Raw genomic sequence first — 17,500 nt, 5'->3', positions numbered from 1 at the left:
GTGACTCAGTCTCCTGAGAACCAGTTCTCTGTGCATTTACATCTACATTTATTCACTCAGCACATGCTTTCTATCAAAGGGCGACTTCCAAGACGGGCAGGATACAGACCGAGCGTGGAGCCGTTAAGGAACGGTCGGTGACAAAAGTCCTACAGCTAAGTTCAGTTTAAGACCAGATATATGAAATATATGAAAGTTGACAGAAAATAAGAGAGTGGATTGCAAGTGGGACAAAAAGCCCACATCACGTAAACTCCATCTGACTGCGTCAAGTCCACCTGTCAACAAAATAAGTTCTAGGTAGTACCAGTGATAGAGGGAGGGAAATCTAAACCATAAAAGTTTTGCATAAGACACTGGAACGGCTCTAAAGACAATGCACTGAAGTCTGAAACCTAAGCCTCCTATACCAGAGTCTCCCGACCCTGCACCTGGACACCCCCATTACTGCACATGGTACATCCCAAAACAAGATCCTCCCCATCCTGCACCTGGACACCCCCATTACTGCACATGGTACATCCCTGAACAAGAGGCTCCCCATCTTACACCTGGACACGCCCATTACTGCATGTGGTACATTCCTAAATAAGAGCCTCCCCATCCTACACCTGGACACCCCTATTACTGTGCATGGTACATCCCTGAACAAGAAGCTCCCCATCCTGCACCTGAACACCCCTCTTTTCTGCGCGTGGTACATCCCTTCCTGCTCTGACTCCACAGATTCAACTCATCAGTTCATTCCGGGGCCTTTGTCAGCTGTGACAGGAGTGTTGCAACAGGGAGAGACATAAAGCGTGCAGAGCAGTGAGTCCTGTCCTAAAACAAAACTCTGTCTGAAACCCTGATACTCGCAGCATCTAGGGACTTTCTCCTTTAAACCCTTGGAGACAAGTTTAGTTTCACATCAGCCGCCCTGGGAGGCACCTGCTTGTTATGACTTTCACTCTTACGACATCGAACCATCATAAGAATTAACACAAGCCTAGAACGGCTGGCTCGATCCGACTTTCCAATTTAAGACGATTTTCAAAATTCCAAATGTCAAATGTAGTTAAACTGATTGTTTTGGACCTTGTGGACTGAGCCAATTTTCACTGCATATATACTTTTAAACTCTACCCACATTGCCATTAACACCACATATCTAGACATATCCAGCCTATACAGTCAATCAACACATGCTGTCATATTATCAGTGGTAAGGTAAAGGGAAATGGCCTAGTTTCCAAAGGGTTGTGGGTTTGAGCCCCAAGCATGAGGCTCCTTTGAACAAGAAGTCTGCGAGTCAAGAATTTAACCCCAGAATTCCTCAAGAGTCATGTGACCTCTGACACAGACAAGCTGTCAATCACTCGGGTTAACAAGCGTCAAGCAAGCGAGGAGACGTGAGGCTGAGAGAGAGAGAGAGAGAGAGAGAGGGAGAAAAAAAAAAAAAAAAAACGAATACGGGCATTGACCGCGGTAACCACGGTCACCGTGAGGGCTGACCTTGGTCTCTATGCCGATTTTGATGATGCTGCCGATGATGGTGAGGACGTCGCTGATGATGAGCAGGATGTACCAGCCGTTAATGAACTCCATCCTGTCCCCCCAACACACTCTCTGCCCCAGACTCCTCTGAAAGTACTCCACAAACTCCTGACAGAGAGAGGGAGGGGGGAGGAAGTAGGCAGAGTGAAAGAGGAAAAGAAAGACCAGTCACCCCAAGCACTGGCACAATTTTTGGAAATGCCGTAATCATGCATGTTGCGTGTTATTAAGTAAGTTCATCCATAAGTAACTAAGTAAATTGGTCCAAATCAATGAAACGCTAGCTGGGACAGAAGAGAACTTTGCGAATTTCTAAAGACGCTTGTAAAAACTTGACACGGGGGTTTGGGAGGGTGGGGGTGGGGGACAAAAGTGAAAACTGAAGCAGAGCAGAGAGGGGAAGTGAGGAGGTTTGTTTTGAGACGTCTGCAGACTTACGCTTTGCAGAATGATTCCTCTGACGATGGAGCGCATGCAGAGCACCAGCGAGAGAAAACACAGGGCGGCGACAGCCACGTCAAACGCAACACGCGTGTAACTCTGGCCTGCAAACGAGAGGGGGGGGGGGGGGGGGGGGCAGGGGGGGAACAGGAGGGCAGGGTCACAGAAAGAGAGAGAGAGAGAAAGAGAGAATATGAAGGTGAAGAAAGATGGCAGTGACAGAAGTAATGAAAACAGGGAGGGAGGGAGGGAAGGAGAGAGGGAGGTGGAGAGGGGGAATAAAGGAATCATGAGAAAGTCACATGAGGAATTGAGGAGTGACAGAAAGACGGAAAGAATCATGTGATTAGATGAGACATGAACGGACCAAATAAAGCCTCTAATTCACATTTCCCCGCCATCTACCCTCAACAGCTCTTTATTCATCTTTTTCCAAGCACGCACAGTCCACGGAGGAGTTTTTAAATTTTGCAATATGTGTTTTTTTTTTCCCTCAGAGCTGTCGGGGCGCGGTCTCACCGCGTCCGTAGACATCTTACCGCGTCCGTAGACATCTTACCGCGTCCGTAGACATCTTACCGTGTCCGTAGACGTTGGGGTCTTTGCATTCCTTTATAACGGCTTGGTTCTCCAGGGTGACCTTCACTTTACCGCTGTGAGCCTTGTTATCCAGGACGATCTGTGACAGACACCACGGCACACAAGACACAGGCCAAAGGTCATTTCAGTCCGCCCCCGCAACTCAGACAACTGATGCTCTCAATCATAGGGCCGTGTTAAAGGGCCTGTTTCGTTCACGTGCGCAAATTAACATTGGAATACGAAGAATAAAACGAATGGCAACCTCCTTATCTGTACAGAACAGAACACCACGTCAATTATTTAAAAAAGTATATATTTATAACTTAAGAGTTCAGTTTAGAACATTCACCCTTAATGGAACTGATACCATCCGCGCGACACACGTGACACACGGTTTTAACAGGTGTCTCGTGTGGAGCGAACCATTCTGAGAAGAAGGGGGGGGGGGGGGGGGGGGACTCACTGTTATGACGAAGGTATAACAGTCGGGAATCTCATTGTTTATGATGGTCTGTAGGTTTATGGCCTTCAGCTGGAACTGTATGGTCACATTAATGAGCCTGGGGACAGAGGGATGAAATTCAAAGGGAAAACAGGGAGAGAAAGAAAAAGAGGAGAAGAGAGGAAGAGAGAAACGGGGGGGGGGGGGCGTAAGAGGGAAAAAAAGTGTTTACTTTGGTATCAATTAAGAAAATCCTAATAATAGAAGGCAAATTATATGTGTTTACTTTGTAATTTCATAACATTTCATTGCAATAACCGCGGTCTAATTGTATTGTTATTTACTTACCCTTATCTTTCTACGAAATGACAAAATAATTTCTTGGGAGATCTTTATTTTTTTTTTTTTTGAATTTTAATTTGAATTAAACCTACTTGTGAAATTTGAGGGTGAAATTCCTGTAATCACTGCCTAAGGGACCAAGTGGTTTCGTCAAAGGGTTTACCCCTACACAGTCTACAGAGAGAGAGAGAGAGAGATGGAGAGAGAGAGAGTTAGAGAGAGTTTTGTTTATGTTTGCATAGAGGGCACCTCAGAAAGTCCCTCAGTTTGTCAGTTACAAATGCGAGCTGGTAAAAATAACATATGAAGATTGTTCGCTTTTTTTACTGTGTCGACACAAAAAAAACCCCGACATGATCATGACACGCTCTGAGGATCCTCCACCTGTCTCATAAAGCAATGTACAGGATTCACACGAACCCAAACAAACAAACAAACAAACAAACAAATGAGAAAAAACACTACAGAGAGAAAAACAGGAATTGACAAAACAGAAGAGTCAAGGGGGAACAAGCCACGAGGAACAGACAGCAGGTGAGTATATAAAGAAACAAAGGGAACAACAGAGAGAGAGAGACAGAGAGAGAGAGACAGAGAGAGAGACAGAGAGAGAGAGAGAGAGAGAGAGAGAGAGAAAAAAAAGAGAGAGAAACAGCACTGAGAAAGACCTGTGATGACTTTGGGGTCGATGTCGAAGGTGTCGTTGGTCGGGTCGATGTGACCTTTCTTATAGTACTGCTGGCACAGGGACAGGGCGCTGCCGTTGACCCCCACGCCGAAAACGTATGCATAGCGCCCCACTGTGGTCTCAGGCAACTTCAGGTACTGCAGGACACAGGAGGACGGATGAAAGAGATCAGGGACAGGGCAAATGAAAGGCGCGAGAAGGAGACAGGAGATGGAGAGAAGAGGAAAAAAAAAAAAGATAATTAATATGTGTGTAAGTTCACACAGGGGGGAAAAAAACAGGGATGATGAGGATGATGATGATAATGATGATGATATAGCTGAAAGTGGGACAACTTTTGTCATTCGGATTTATAAGTCGATCACATTTTTTTTATGGCGCGTTTAACTAGCCTCTCCTTTCGGTTACGGACATGGTGATAAAAAAGAAACACGGGTCACGCCAAAGCAAAAAAGCAAATGCCTCCATTAATCATTAAATCACCCTACAAGCAAAACAACAGATGGTCACACTAAAGTTTTTTTTTTTTGTTTTGTTTTCCCCCTGATGTGCACACACTCCTAAAGAGTTTCCAGTTAAATGAAGTCAGCAAGTAACCATGGTTACATCACAGGAACACATGACACAAGAGGGTATATGTGACATTACGGTGACCTTTTGACCTCTGGCAAAATCAAAGGCACCGCTGGGCATGTACTTTACATGTGGCAAGAATACGGCACAGGGCGAAAAAAAAAAATAGGCATGTTCTTTTATTAGGCAAAGGATGTGGGCTTATGGGCTTAAAGTTCAAATCATATAAAAAAACAAAAAAACCAAAACAATTTCTGCTGTGTAATGAAACATCGCTGTAAAGACAGGGCAAGGAAGAAATCGCATCTCTGGGACTTTCACAGCTTTCCTGCCATAAATCGCTTCCACGGAGATTTTTTCACGCAAGGTAAACGGTTACGGTCGGGAAGATTACACGACCGCATGACTACCGTTGAAAAATCATGCGACCTCCGTATTGTATCACATTGGGCACTGCCCTCACTTTTGACCTGGGCGCATTTCACGCGTACACAGCACGGGTCTGTCATACGTTTAAACGTTAATATGTCAGCATAGGGATTTTTTTTGGGACGGTATAAACCTTTCGGCAGATCACGGGTGTGTACGCGGGCGTTGAGGAGGGACGTTTTACCTGGTCTACGGCGTAAAAGATCTGATCGTAAACGTCGTTCTGCGTGTACACGGCCAGCGTTTCGCCGCCGTCGTTGTAGTCTTTGAGGAAGAGGTGTTTGAACGACATGGTGTTCTCCTCTTTAAATGTCACCACCACCTGATTACTCAGGCCAAACAGAACCAGCTGTGTGTGTGAGACGAGAGAGAGAGAGACAGGGAATTAGTGAGAGAGACAGAGAGAGAGAGAGAGACAGAGAGACAGGGAATTAGTGAGAGAGACAGAGAGAGAGAGGGAGAGAGAGAGAGAGAGGGAGAGAGGGAGAGAGAGAGAGAAAGAGAGAGAGAGAAAGAGAGATAGAGAGAATTAGAGAGAGAGAGAGACAGAAGGTCAGAATATTAGAGAAAGAGAGAGAGAGAGAGAGAGAGAGAGAGAGAGAGGGGGAATGTTTTTTTTCCCATGTCAGACAGCAACACAATATCAATACAGTTCTGAAACCTACCATTAACAATTTAATGTACTGTAACATGCGCACCGTGTGCGTGTGCGTGTGCATGTGTGTGTGTGTGTGTGTGTGTGTGTGTGTGTGTGTGTGTGTGTGTGTGTGTGCGTATGCGCTGATATTTACAGTGTATGTATGGACACAACTGAAAACCACTCTGACACTAAAAAGCTTTGTTCATTCTGAAGGATAAATAATGTTACGGACTATGTACTTAGACCAGTATCTCTGACTCTGGAATCAAAAGCTTAGAGCTCCGTGAAATAAACTCTGGCAAAAATATTAGGCCTCTCTCTCTCTCTCTCTCCCCTAACTGAAGGTAAAAGTGAGTGGTGACAGTAATTGCTACCTGCACGGTGACTATGACAATCTTGAGGACCTGAAGGAACAGTTTGTATGGTTTTCTGCCTTTGGCGTGAAACTTATCGCATGGGCTCATGAAGAAATATTTCAGCTTCCTGCGCAACTCTTCCTCTTCCTGCTCCATGCCCAACAAGCCGTCCGTTGCCGTGGACAACTGGGGGTCGCTGTGGTCATCGACATCGTCACGGGAACCGTAGCTTGTCACAGGAGAATATAGATGATCCTTTTCTAAAGGGGAGGGAGGAGGGAGAGAGTGAGAGAGAGAGAGAGAGAGAGAGTGAGAGAGAGGGAGAGAGAGAGAGAGAGAGAGAGAGAGAGAGAGAGAGAGAGAGAGAGAGAGAGGGAAAGAGAGTGAGTGATGGCAAAGACTCAGGAAGTGCATGTTAGTAAGTGAAGGTTGAAAAAGAGGACACACTAATCAAACAACGAAAATGAGATGAATGCTTCAGGGACGAAAAACAAAGTGAAATTCAATCCTCTTCGGCATATCCCAGCATGCATCTGTGCACATCTTACTCAGCCTGCGTCTGAGCACCGTCTTCCTAAGACGTCAAGTTTCAAATACTGACACCTGACGAGGAACTGATCTCTCTCTCTCACACACACACACACACACACACACACACACCCCTGACACGCATCGTTTCAGGTCCAGAGGCCTGCGATGACAGCCTCTGCGGACACGGAGCGTCCACATACTTGCCGCGCCTCGTTACGTGACGGCTCAGATTCCAGGCGAACTAGACAGAGCGTTAATTAAAAGACAAACGGGCAGACGTGAGAAAACGGGGGAACTCTGAGTGTCACGCTCTCACGTCTAACGTCTGAGGAGCTTTGACTGGGGCCCCGAGGGGGAAGGTACGCGGCTTTAACACTCATAAAGATGCTCTTCGCACTTGCAATTCCTCAAAAAAAAAAAAAAAAAAAAAAAGAGAGAAGAAAAAAGAAAAGAAAAAAGACATAAAAGAAAGCCTAAAAAAAAAAAAACAGCTGACACAGACAGAATCGACATTGATGGGAGAAAGCCTTGGTCAGCACGCGGCTGGAATTCAAGAAGCCAAGACTCTACGGACAACAATCTGTGTTCTTTTAAAAACACTCCTTTCACATTTTGCAAATGCTTGCCCTCGTACTGAAATTTTCACAAAACGGGACGACAAAACAACGATTGAAACGAACAGACGAATTTTTCTGTCCCAAGTTCAGCTCATTATTAAATAAAGAACTTTACTCCTCAGTAGTGTGGCTCAGCTGAAGAGAGGCTTTCCATCCAGAGCCGACAAATGATTGATTAATCTATAAAACAACAACAATACCCAACCCGACGCAAGTTCCTCTCCCTCTATCAGTCTGGTACAAGCGACAGACCAGTAAATGTACCGACGGCGGTAAAAATATAACGCAACTCTTCTCAGAGATGAGCGGACGTGCACGGTGCTCTAAAGCTGAGCCCAGTGGAAAATTAAAAAACCGACAGAACCCAAATGGAAAACGTTACTGTTACGTCCAGCCCTGATCTGAAAACCCCTAAGCTCCAGCCGGGGCGAAAACGCAGCAGGAATCCCCGAATGCGGAGTAAACTGCGCTTTCAAACGGCGATAAATCTGTAAGCGCCAAGGTGAACCCGCAGGATCTTTACATATCGAGGAACTGCGTTTGACACGGCTCATTAACGGCAAAATAAATCACTGAGACACTGAGACGCAGGCTGACGAAAAGTGAAGGCGCTCTAGTGATACAGGAGAAATGGAAGAGTAAAGAACATTTATTAAAAAAAAATGAAGTTAAAAAGAAAAAAAAAAAGTGAACTGAGCCAGCGGAACAAACGAGACTGAAGTCCACTGTCTGACTGAAAGGTGTGGAGGACAATAACATTATTGTGCAAAATTTTTATTGACTGAAACTGTTCCACAAGGATGATGGCTTAGGTTTGGGGGAGGGGGGGGGGGCTTTTACTTTCTGCGCTGTTGGTTAGCAACTGCTACTTCTGAACTCACTGCTGTCTGAAAAGAACATGTGAGCTCTGAAATCATTTGGTTTCACTCCAAGTAGCACCGGTTTTGTTTGTTTGTTATTTTTGTTTGTTTGTATATTTTTTTATATATATATATATATATACACACACACACACACACATATATATATATATTTTTTTTTTAATCAGAATATAGGCAATTCAGAAAATTAGATTTTTATAATCCATTTTTTCACCTTTGGTTAAGACGCACGGCTGGTAGCTGTCAGAGTGTCGGTCCAAGACCTCAACATCTAATTTGTCTGAATTAAGGGATTTTACACCTCCAAAGTGCTTTTCATTGTCACTTATTAGACTTTAATTTTTACAAAAGGGAGAAAAATCCCCTTTCTGATTAGAAACAAACCTCAGAGCTAGAATTACATCTTAAGACATAACACAGAAATTCTGTTCTCACTGAGCTGATTCTCCTAAAAAAAAAAAACAACAACAACAACAAAAACCATACAAACCACAACAAAAACAACACAGATAACAACAAAGTAAGTTGTGGCTTCCAACATCACTGCCTGAGCAGTCCTTCACATTGACCCTCAGCAACGCTCTCACTTATCAGCATATGTCAGAGACAGAGAGACAGGCAAGCAGAGAACATTCTAGAAGAACCAAATAGGAGACTGACAAGGCTGGTGTTTCAGTGTACAGAAAAAAAACATGTCAATTCCAATCACTATTTTAATCAGATACATAACAAACTCACTTTGCTTTCTCTCTCTCTCTCTTTCCCTCTCATCTAAACACAGTCATAAACAAATGGAATCTCGCCTCAAAACATGTCGTGTCGACGGGACAGAATCTTCTCTGTAAAAACAGACAGATCCCTGATGACTGTTTGTCAAAGCGATGTCAATCTTAAAAACAACTACCGAAAAAAAAAAAAGCACCCAAGGACAGAAGCGCATTTGGATTTTTTTTTTCTAGTCGCCATCTATGACTCGCAGCGATAGAATCAATCAAGCAGGAATAAGCGTGCAGAAAAATCTGACTCGTCCAGCTCTTCGGGTAAAGACCTTCGCGGCGCGGGACCCGCGGTGTATACCTCTTCCACAGCCCTGGGCTGTCTGCGGGAATCAGAAGCGTAACTATCAACGTGTTTCCATCTCCTTATCGCAGGTCAAATCCGTGTCTGACAGCGCAGACTGGGCCACCCACGGACGCGCTACCAAAACAACATAGTAACCGATGCACGCACAGCTGCTTCGAAATCAGGTAACGACTGCGGGTCTGATGAGCACAGCTCTGGATACATGTTCAAGTTATAAAAAACAACAACAACAACAACAAAAAAAAAACATGCACAAACCAACTGACCCAAAGTAAATGTTAGAGTGTAATCTATGTGACCTCATATTGGGATGACTTTAGTTTTTATCATTGTAATAAGACAACTGTAAATCAGTAAATAACTGGGTTGGGGGAAGGAAAACGGCCATTAACCAGAGGGTTGTGGGTTCAAACTCCAGGCATGAAAGTCATTGCTGATATACCCCTGAGCAAGAGCAAGGCACTTTAACCTCAGTGAGGTTCCACAGGCATGTGACCTCTGACTTATTCTAATGATTTTAAGCCTCTCTGGATAACAGCTTCAGCTTACCAAACAAAAATCCACCCCCCCCCCCAAAAAAAAAGAGAGGAAAAAAAAGGCTCTACAGTAAAGAAATGCATAAGAGCCATCTACTTTGACACTGGCCCTGATCACTGTTGTGTTTCTGAATCCAGTGATGTAAATTATAATGCGTTTGTCCACATTCGATCATTTTAGTCCTTTTTTGTTGGTTAGGAGGGATGTTCGCCAGAATTAAGGTCCAACACGCTGAAATGGACGCTGGACAGAACTCAAACTACTCTAAGGTAAATTGCACTGGTCTGTCTCAGGGATTTGTGATTTGTGGATCAACACAGTGCACTCCTCTTTAGAGTCTATGTATACACTATACGGTTTGCTTTTTTTTTGCAGGGCCACATTTGGAAGAACCTTTTTGAGGACTTGATGTGGTACAAAATTACGCTTAACACAATAAAGCAATCCGAATTCCAACAGAAGATGGTAAAGTGAATGGAAAATTAACCGAGCCCCCCCCCCCCCTTCTCACATTGCATCTCCATATTATGACGTCAGAGCACATAAAAACCCCGAGCGGACTTTGGTTTGAGTCTTTGCCACCGGAAAGGCTGAACCCTTCTCAGATCTGCCTAAAAGGAGGGATCTTTCCAAACTCCTGCTACAACACATGAGGACGGTGCGGACATAAGAACTTCTCAAATATATGAATCCTACCCCATCATATAAGCACTGTAAAATATGTATAAGAATGTCAGTGGAAGTGTAGAAAATCATAAGTAAGATCTACTTGTGTAACAACACATAACACAAGACCGCAGAGAAGGAGAAGTGAAATTTCGTATAAATCTCACAAGACATACAGCACAGCGCGTGGCGCTTCAAGTAGAGAACCAAGCCTATGAACGATATGTTTGCTACTGATGGGAGCGAAAAAAGCGGAAACTTAAAAGTCAGTAATTAATACTTTGATGTTGCTATATACGCTCGACAGTTATATGGCATTGAGGAGACGGAAAAACAAAAGGTTCGTTCAGTGCCCCAAACACAGACAAGAATCACAGGCCTGATCAACCAGAAAGGACTTTTAATGGCAATAGCATTGTAATAGCACGCACTTTTCATACTGGTCTAATACGTCTGCTACGCCATTAATTACTCACTGTAGTTAACTCATGAATTGTACGAATAACTCTACTGGACATGCTAATCAACTTTAACCCAAACACCAGTTTGTAGAGAACTAAAAACCAGCGCAAGAGGTTTACCTATATTATTTGTAAAACAAATAAGGTTTACTGTGTCGGTGGTCAAATTGTGATAGAACTTGTGTAGTCACGTCAGCGATTGTAGTTATGTCTCAGAGTAGGGTATAGCCTATCTGTTCATACCGACAAGCTGCAGCGGTTCAGAAGAGAAAAGATTACATATAGATAACGTTTTGAACTTGAACTAGTGTGATAGTGTGATCCGCCTAATATCAACTTTGAAAAACTGAGGACCCATCGAGTCAACCCCTGTGGTTTCGAATATATAGCCTACAAACGTTAAATCACTGTAAACTCATGCAACGTACAGCTGAATTACACACAGACCGTCGGTACTGTCCGTTATTTCTCCGAATTCAAAGGTGTCCTGCACAAATGTTCTCAGAATTTTTTCAGATATCCCCGCAGTTATCTATCTAGGTTTCCTTCTCTGTATTTTTATCATGCAAGCCGCATAAACAATGTGTCTGTTCGGTAAATTACAGGTCAAGTTGTTGGATCGCCAGACATATCCACCCATAATGAGACAAGTCTTTAAGCCAAAAGAGACAAGTTATCAATTTATCACAATCCTGTTACATGCTAGCAGCTGACTCGTTAAAAATAATTACTTTCCAACTTACCAGTGCCAGCGTGGTTGATACTGATATTGTCTATATCGGCCATGAACACACTGTGACAACATTAACTAAATTCAAAAGTGAAAAGAGGAAAACGTTGAAATAAATAATAGTGACAGCTGAGATAAAACCGTCCTTCCGACTGGTGAAATCTTTAAACTGCAGATTGGTCTTCATGAAAAGCGCTTGGCAGTGTACAACTCTGTTCGGAACCCTCAGACAACAGTTTTTCCTTGCTTCCTGGAGTGGTCATGTGATAAAGTCATGTGACTGTAGCTTCGACGTTTTTGTTTTTATTGAATCAGCATTCCTGAGTGAGATACTGGATTATTACTTTTCACTGGAATCTGAGGCGAATTTTAGGACACGGCCTTTTTTGTTTTTATTAATACCATACTGTGTTATTAACACATCTTTACGGGAACATGAAAAACAAAAAGTTACAGCTACAGACAGCGTTCGTATTGCGAATGTTGAGCTCCAAAAATACAGTGACGCATCCTGGAAAGTCCATAAAGTAAAATTTAGTAACAATACAGAAAGGTTACATTTAACTAGATTACACCAGTGCCTCAGGGCATCCCCTTAAGGTAAGTCGGTACAGAAACAGAATACACACGTTAAAACCGGAAACAAGTTGGCCGGAATTTGAGTGTGGAATTACAGAAGCATGTACACTCTAATTTTCGCCATCCATTTCCTAGAAACCTTTTCTGAATGTTTCGCGGAGAGAAGTTACATATATTTAGCATCACTGGACTGTCTTTACAGAAAAATGCGCACCATATGAAGAGTACAAGATGGAAATTACACAGCATTCTTTTCATTGACCAACTCACCAATGTATTCACCTCGAGCCACAAAACCATGCTGCGTGCGTATTGAAGTCAAATCCACACATCTCACTGGGAAACCCGTACATGTGGTCGTGTCACAACCTGGAACCAATGAGTGTGTTTGATATGAAGGAACACATGTGAGATTTCTGGACACAAGTTCCGTGGCCTTTACCACACCATTCGGTGTAATCTGGTCCCTGACTAGTCCTAGAGTGATCGTAGGTTACTATGGTTACGGATAATTTTTGATCATTTCCAATACTTCCAACACAGTTCTAATACTTATTTTAAATGGAGTGGCAGAAGGAAGCTCTGTTACTAAGGAGAGTTTCTGATGAGAGTTTAGATGATAAATTAAGGTATTAACACCTCATAACTAGACAGTAATGACCCTCATTCCTAACCATACTTACAAGATCACAAACAAACAAACAAACGAAAAAAACCTGCAAGGAACGTAATGAAATTAAAAAAAATCAACACAACAAACAGCAGGATCCTGTATCTCAAATAGCATCTCACTTGAGGAGTTTACCTGTAGATTGTTTTGAGAGCACTACTAGAGTACTTCAGTAAAAAAAAAAAAAACCCCAAAAAGTAGACACACACGTGTGCGTGTGCACACACAAAAATTGCCTTCAAAGGGTCACATTAAACTCCATCACTCATACACACACACAGACACACACACACATTTCATAACCAAAGTCCGGTTTCTGTATAAGGGTCACACCATGTCAGTACTGCTCTTCTCTATCTGCCGTCCAACGCTTTGTCACGGGCGATGACTGCCTCGTCGAACTTAATCATGAGAGTGGTGCCCTTGTGCCAGTGGACCGTGACCTTGGCAGGGAAGCCGCTGTGTGTGAGAATAGCCTCCACGATACCCCCTGTGAAGGCGGCGCAGTTCAGGGTACTGTTCTCTTTGGGAACCGATATGAAGGCGTTGACAAGGGGCTCTTTCTCGATGATGTAGTAGGTCTTATCATCATCGTTGGCCTGTTCCAGTTTATCCGCTTCCTTTCCAAAGAGGGCTTTCCACACCGAGACCTTTTAACACAGAGAGAGAGAGAGAGAGAAGTACAGAGAGAGAGAGAGAGTCAGTAACTTCATTTTTTGAACACCAACATCTGATGACCACATAAATACATAATAACAATGACAACTAGGTTCATAACAAAATAATGATTCGATTAAATCCGAGATACTCAAAGCCTCCTCTGCTGTGTTGACAAGTCCAACACAGTTTGTTCAGTTTGGCTCGTTAAGATGCTCAGACGTAACTGAACGTTATTCAACTCGCTCTATCTCTAGAGTGGGTGCAACAGCAGTTTAAAAGGGAAACCAAACCATACGGTTGAATCGGAGACCTACCTTAATGAAAAGCAGAATGTTTAACACCTTGGTTTCTCTTTTCCCGTTTTTCTCCCTCAATACGAGAACATCCAGAAGACTAGCCCCGACACCTTGTCCCATGTCTGCCAGACGGGCTTGGAGCTCAGAGACCGAATACACCCGGCTCTGGCAGTACTGCACTATCTCAGAGAAAAGCAACGCGAAGGCGCTGACACTGACTTCTGTTTTGGGTCGGGTCAGAGACCGCTCCAAAATCGCAGACTTGCCCTTTGTGAAGCGAGTCTCCATCCTGATTAACTCGACTGGGGGTAATGTTAATGATCCACAACGCTGTCGATAAAACAAAAAGATATTTGAAGTGCTTAGTCATGCAAGATAAAATACAATACATCCATCACCAGATGGAGCATATACATTCAATACCAGTAATGTATCCCACCGTTGTTTGTGTCAAGAGGTACTTTACATGTAGTTGACACACTAGCTAGCTAGCGACATTCAACGTCAAATGAATGAAAACCATTGTATTATTTTGAGATATGACTCGCATCACAGTTCCGACTGACAATAAGTATTAACACACATGAACCGTCAAACACCAGAATTTAGGTGGTGTTCCTCTTAAATAACATTATCTTTGCTTACTTTGTATCACCGCAGTGTGAAGAGAAACATGACAAGTAATTCTCCAAAATGGCACCCAAAGGTCTATTTTTCAAAATAAAAGTCAATCCAAACTGTCATTCACAAGGAGGTCTGACGCCCTCTGCAGGATTATGGCATCTCACTGTTCGGAGGTCAGTGGTGCGTGCATAAAAATCTTTTTAAACTTGGACTTTTTTTTTGGTTGTGGAAAAGGCTTTTTTAATGCCATATGTGCGTTCAGAATTAACCCAGACGTGTCAAGGACGGTATAATGCAAAACTGAATAACTACTAGATCACATGGAATTTGAACTAAGAGTGTGTATCAGGTACATTTTGAAAACGAAACTGCACAGTTCGGAGCGTTTGCCTGCATATTGCTTCACCGACTGAGAAAAAAGTAGTTTCGCAGTGTTTACATAGCCTTAAATCTATACCTACCAGCAATACCAACGCATCGAGTCTTTCTAACCACTGCCCTCACTTATGAGTATTTTCGGCAAAAGGTGTATAATGTACCAGTAGCGTAGATGGAAATATTAATTTAGGTGGGCCTGTTGGCTATATCCAAAGCAAAAAATGATCTGTAGGCCAACCACAACAGTTTTTTTTTACTCTTATAAGATTCTCCTTAAAACATTATTTGCCTACTATCAGTCTTATACATTGTATCGATAGCAAGCTACTGTTTTGTTTACTGTTGCTTGGCAACATGTGATCGGTTCAAGAAATAAGGTGGCGGATGCGAGCTGCAACGTTATTTCTTCCTTTATGGCTGCAATGATTTCCCCAAAAACATCATAGCACAACTGTTGCATAAAAGCAGTGTCAAACCTGGAGTTGTGGCGACTCCAAAGGTCTACTTACTGAACATCTGCAGCATTGAACATGCAACTACATCACATCAGATTTCCTAATAGCAACAACCGTAAGTTGTTTTTTTTTTTGTAGGCTAAGCCTGTGCCAGCTTTAGATTTAGATGGCACATCCGGGGACACCCGTGGATACGCTAGCGCAATGAACTTAAACCATACACAGTCCTTGAAAATGTTCTCGGCACTATCATTTGCACACTCAGGCGCGTTGATTTAACCCCGCTGGCTACCATCTTCTGTAAATTGCTTTGGACTAAAGCATCTGCAGAATGACTAAACGTAAACATAAATGAAATGCTGAACCGTTAGTGATCTGCTTACCGAACTTGAATTCTGGGACATCACCGCTGAATTTTTCTCCCCAGAAAACCGGAAGAAGACGCTTTAAAAATAGATTATCTTTTTATAGGAAAACTGTGAAATGCTTGGTATTCATGCTGACAGTCTGATCTACAAACAGCCTACTGAATACTACGGAGAGCCGACATTGGCTTGTGTTTGTCGCTTCGCGCCCTCTTCTGGCGATTGTGGCAAATGACTCATGTAATGTTTAGCTTATCTCGAGGGAGCTTGTTTGTTTGTTTGTTTTTTGCACATGGTAAATTATTCCGCCCGTCTTGAACAACCTGAATTTATGGTAGCGAGCCGCAAGTTAGGGCGAGTAAATTAGTCAGCGGAAAATTATTATTATTATTTTTTTTATCCTCAGTGTATTTAGTCAAATTATTCTTTGTGTGTCCTTCTCCAAATGTATTCTGTACATTCGTCACAACATTGAGTTTTGTGCTTAGGTACATAAAGGCATTGAACCTGGTAGTACAATAACAATAAATAAAGATAATTTATGGATTTAATCTAATCATAATAAATACGCAGAGGGAAGGAAAGGCTGTCTTTTCATCAGTGCCAGAGTCAAGGTAAGAGCCATTGAAAAGGAAACGGCATCCATTGTCCTTTTTCCTCCCAACTTTTTAAACAGTTATATTTCTTTTTTAAAATCTTTTTTTTTTTTTTTTTTTGCTGCAAATCCAATTAAAGTGGTTCACACACGTATGATTAAAGGATTGTCTCCTTGACCCAATAAGCTCTTCAAATAAAAAATAAATAGTCACCTCTTTAGTTTAAGAACAACACATAATCCCGGAAAAACATCCTAACAGTGAGTGGAATAATGATTTTAAGTGTGTGCTCTGTAAAGGTTTGGGAACTGATTTCAGTTTGCAAGGAAGAAGCGAAAACCGATGGAAATCTCCCACTGTGTGATGTGACGTTAAAGAGGAAAGCATTTACGGAAACGCGAGAAACTTCCAGAAATTTTAACATTTTAATATAACTTAAAATAAATACTACCAAACAGCACTGCAAGTCCTCTATTGGATTCTTGCCCTAATGTTTTGGTATGAAAACAAAACAGGCAAACAACTAAAGAGGACTGGAGTTAAAAAAAAAAAAAAAAAAGAAAGAAAAAAATTTCTGTATCTCATCCAACAACATCCTTCATCCAAAAAGAGGTGCCTTATCACAAAGGTATAAGAGACAGGATTACATTGCCCACAAAAGGCATATGCAAATAAATAAAACAATTACAAGTATGGTACAAAAATATGCAAAAAAAAAAAAAAAAAAAAAAGACATTAGAAAACCTGATGTAACCATCTTTGTTAGAGAGATAGATATCTCACAAGAGAAACGCGTAAATGGGAGCATTTCAGAACATGCACCCATCTCTCTTGCTATGCTCAACCGTGCCCCTCAAGCTTGACGAGTTCTGAGAACATCATTTCAACCAACTGACGAAAAAAAGAGGTGGGCGGGGCATGTAACCATGGCAACTCTTCACGATGGGCATGCCCTCAAAGGAAGTTTACATTCCCTCCACTGCTGATTTCTGGTTGTTGTCGTTGTCGTTGTTGTTGCTGTTGTTGTTGTTGTTTTTCTTTACTGTGCCCCTAAATTCTATCCCTCTCTTATCATCCAAGAACTCACTTAGAACACTCACACAATAGCTGTCACACGTTTAACTTTTTTTTTCCCCCCATTCAGTCGTGACAAAAAAAAAAAAGAAAAGAAAAGAAAAGAAAAAAAAAGGCATTGCATATTTACATCACAAAAAAGGTGAGTGAGGAGGGGTGGGGTGGGGAGGGGGGTGGTAGATCAGCCACACTTAATTCCAATCTCCAAAACAGATACCGAGTTTTCATTTACGCACGTATTGCATGGCTCAGTTGCACATTTAGAAAA

General features: G+C 42.5%; 2 protein-coding genes across 2 annotated transcripts in view; both read right to left on the bottom strand.

The window, feature by feature from the left end:
- Positions 1–11,731, bottom strand: part of mcoln1a (mucolipin TRP cation channel 1a) — a 14,876-nt gene extending 3,145 nt beyond the window's left edge. The window contains exons 1-9 of the mRNA XM_030780151.1: positions 11,549–11,731; positions 6,048–6,289; positions 5,218–5,382; positions 4,012–4,168; positions 3,436–3,517; positions 3,023–3,119; positions 2,557–2,656; positions 1,975–2,081; positions 1,495–1,644 (exon numbers count right to left, since the gene is read on the bottom strand). Coding sequence (XP_030636011.1) covers positions 1,495–1,644; positions 1,975–2,081; positions 2,557–2,656; positions 3,023–3,119; positions 3,436–3,517; positions 4,012–4,168; positions 5,218–5,382; positions 6,048–6,289; positions 11,549–11,591 — 1,143 coding nt within the window. The 5' untranslated portion in view covers positions 11,592–11,731. The remainder of the gene's footprint in view (positions 1–1,494; positions 1,645–1,974; positions 2,082–2,556; positions 2,657–3,022; positions 3,120–3,435; positions 3,518–4,011; positions 4,169–5,217; positions 5,383–6,047; positions 6,290–11,548) is intronic.
- A 1,301-nt stretch (positions 11,732–13,032) lies between these two features.
- trappc5 (trafficking protein particle complex subunit 5) lies at positions 13,033–14,439 on the bottom strand. The gene is made up of 3 exons (XM_030780584.1): positions 14,386–14,439; positions 13,759–14,070; positions 13,033–13,434 (listed from the first exon to the last, which is right to left on the bottom strand). Exons 2-3 carry the CDS (start codon positions 14,026–14,028, stop codon positions 13,138–13,140), a joined length of 567 nt encoding a protein of 188 aa, XP_030636444.1. The 5' UTR covers positions 14,029–14,070; positions 14,386–14,439; the 3' UTR covers positions 13,033–13,137.
- Between the last annotated feature and the right edge of the window lie 3,061 nt (positions 14,440–17,500).

The sequence above is a fragment of the Chanos chanos genome, chromosome 7, assembly GCF_902362185.1.
Source record: "Chanos chanos chromosome 7, fChaCha1.1, whole genome shotgun sequence".
NCBI lineage: Eukaryota > Metazoa > Chordata > Actinopteri > Gonorynchiformes > Chanidae > Chanos > Chanos chanos.
The sequence above is the reverse complement of the archived record's forward strand: the minus strand, read 5'-3'. Positions and strand labels throughout refer to the sequence as shown.

What these genes read in the sequence shown, in the direction of transcription:
- trappc5 (XM_030780584.1), bottom strand. Translation starts at nt 14,028, where the DNA reads ATGGAGACTCGCTTCACAAAGGGCAAGTCTGCGATTTTGGAGCGGTCT. An exon ending in ACATTCTGCTTTTCATTAAG is followed by an intron (nt 13,435 to 13,758) that starts GTAGGTCTCCGA and finishes CTGTGTTAAAAG; the next exon opens with GTCTCGGTGTGGAAAGCCCT.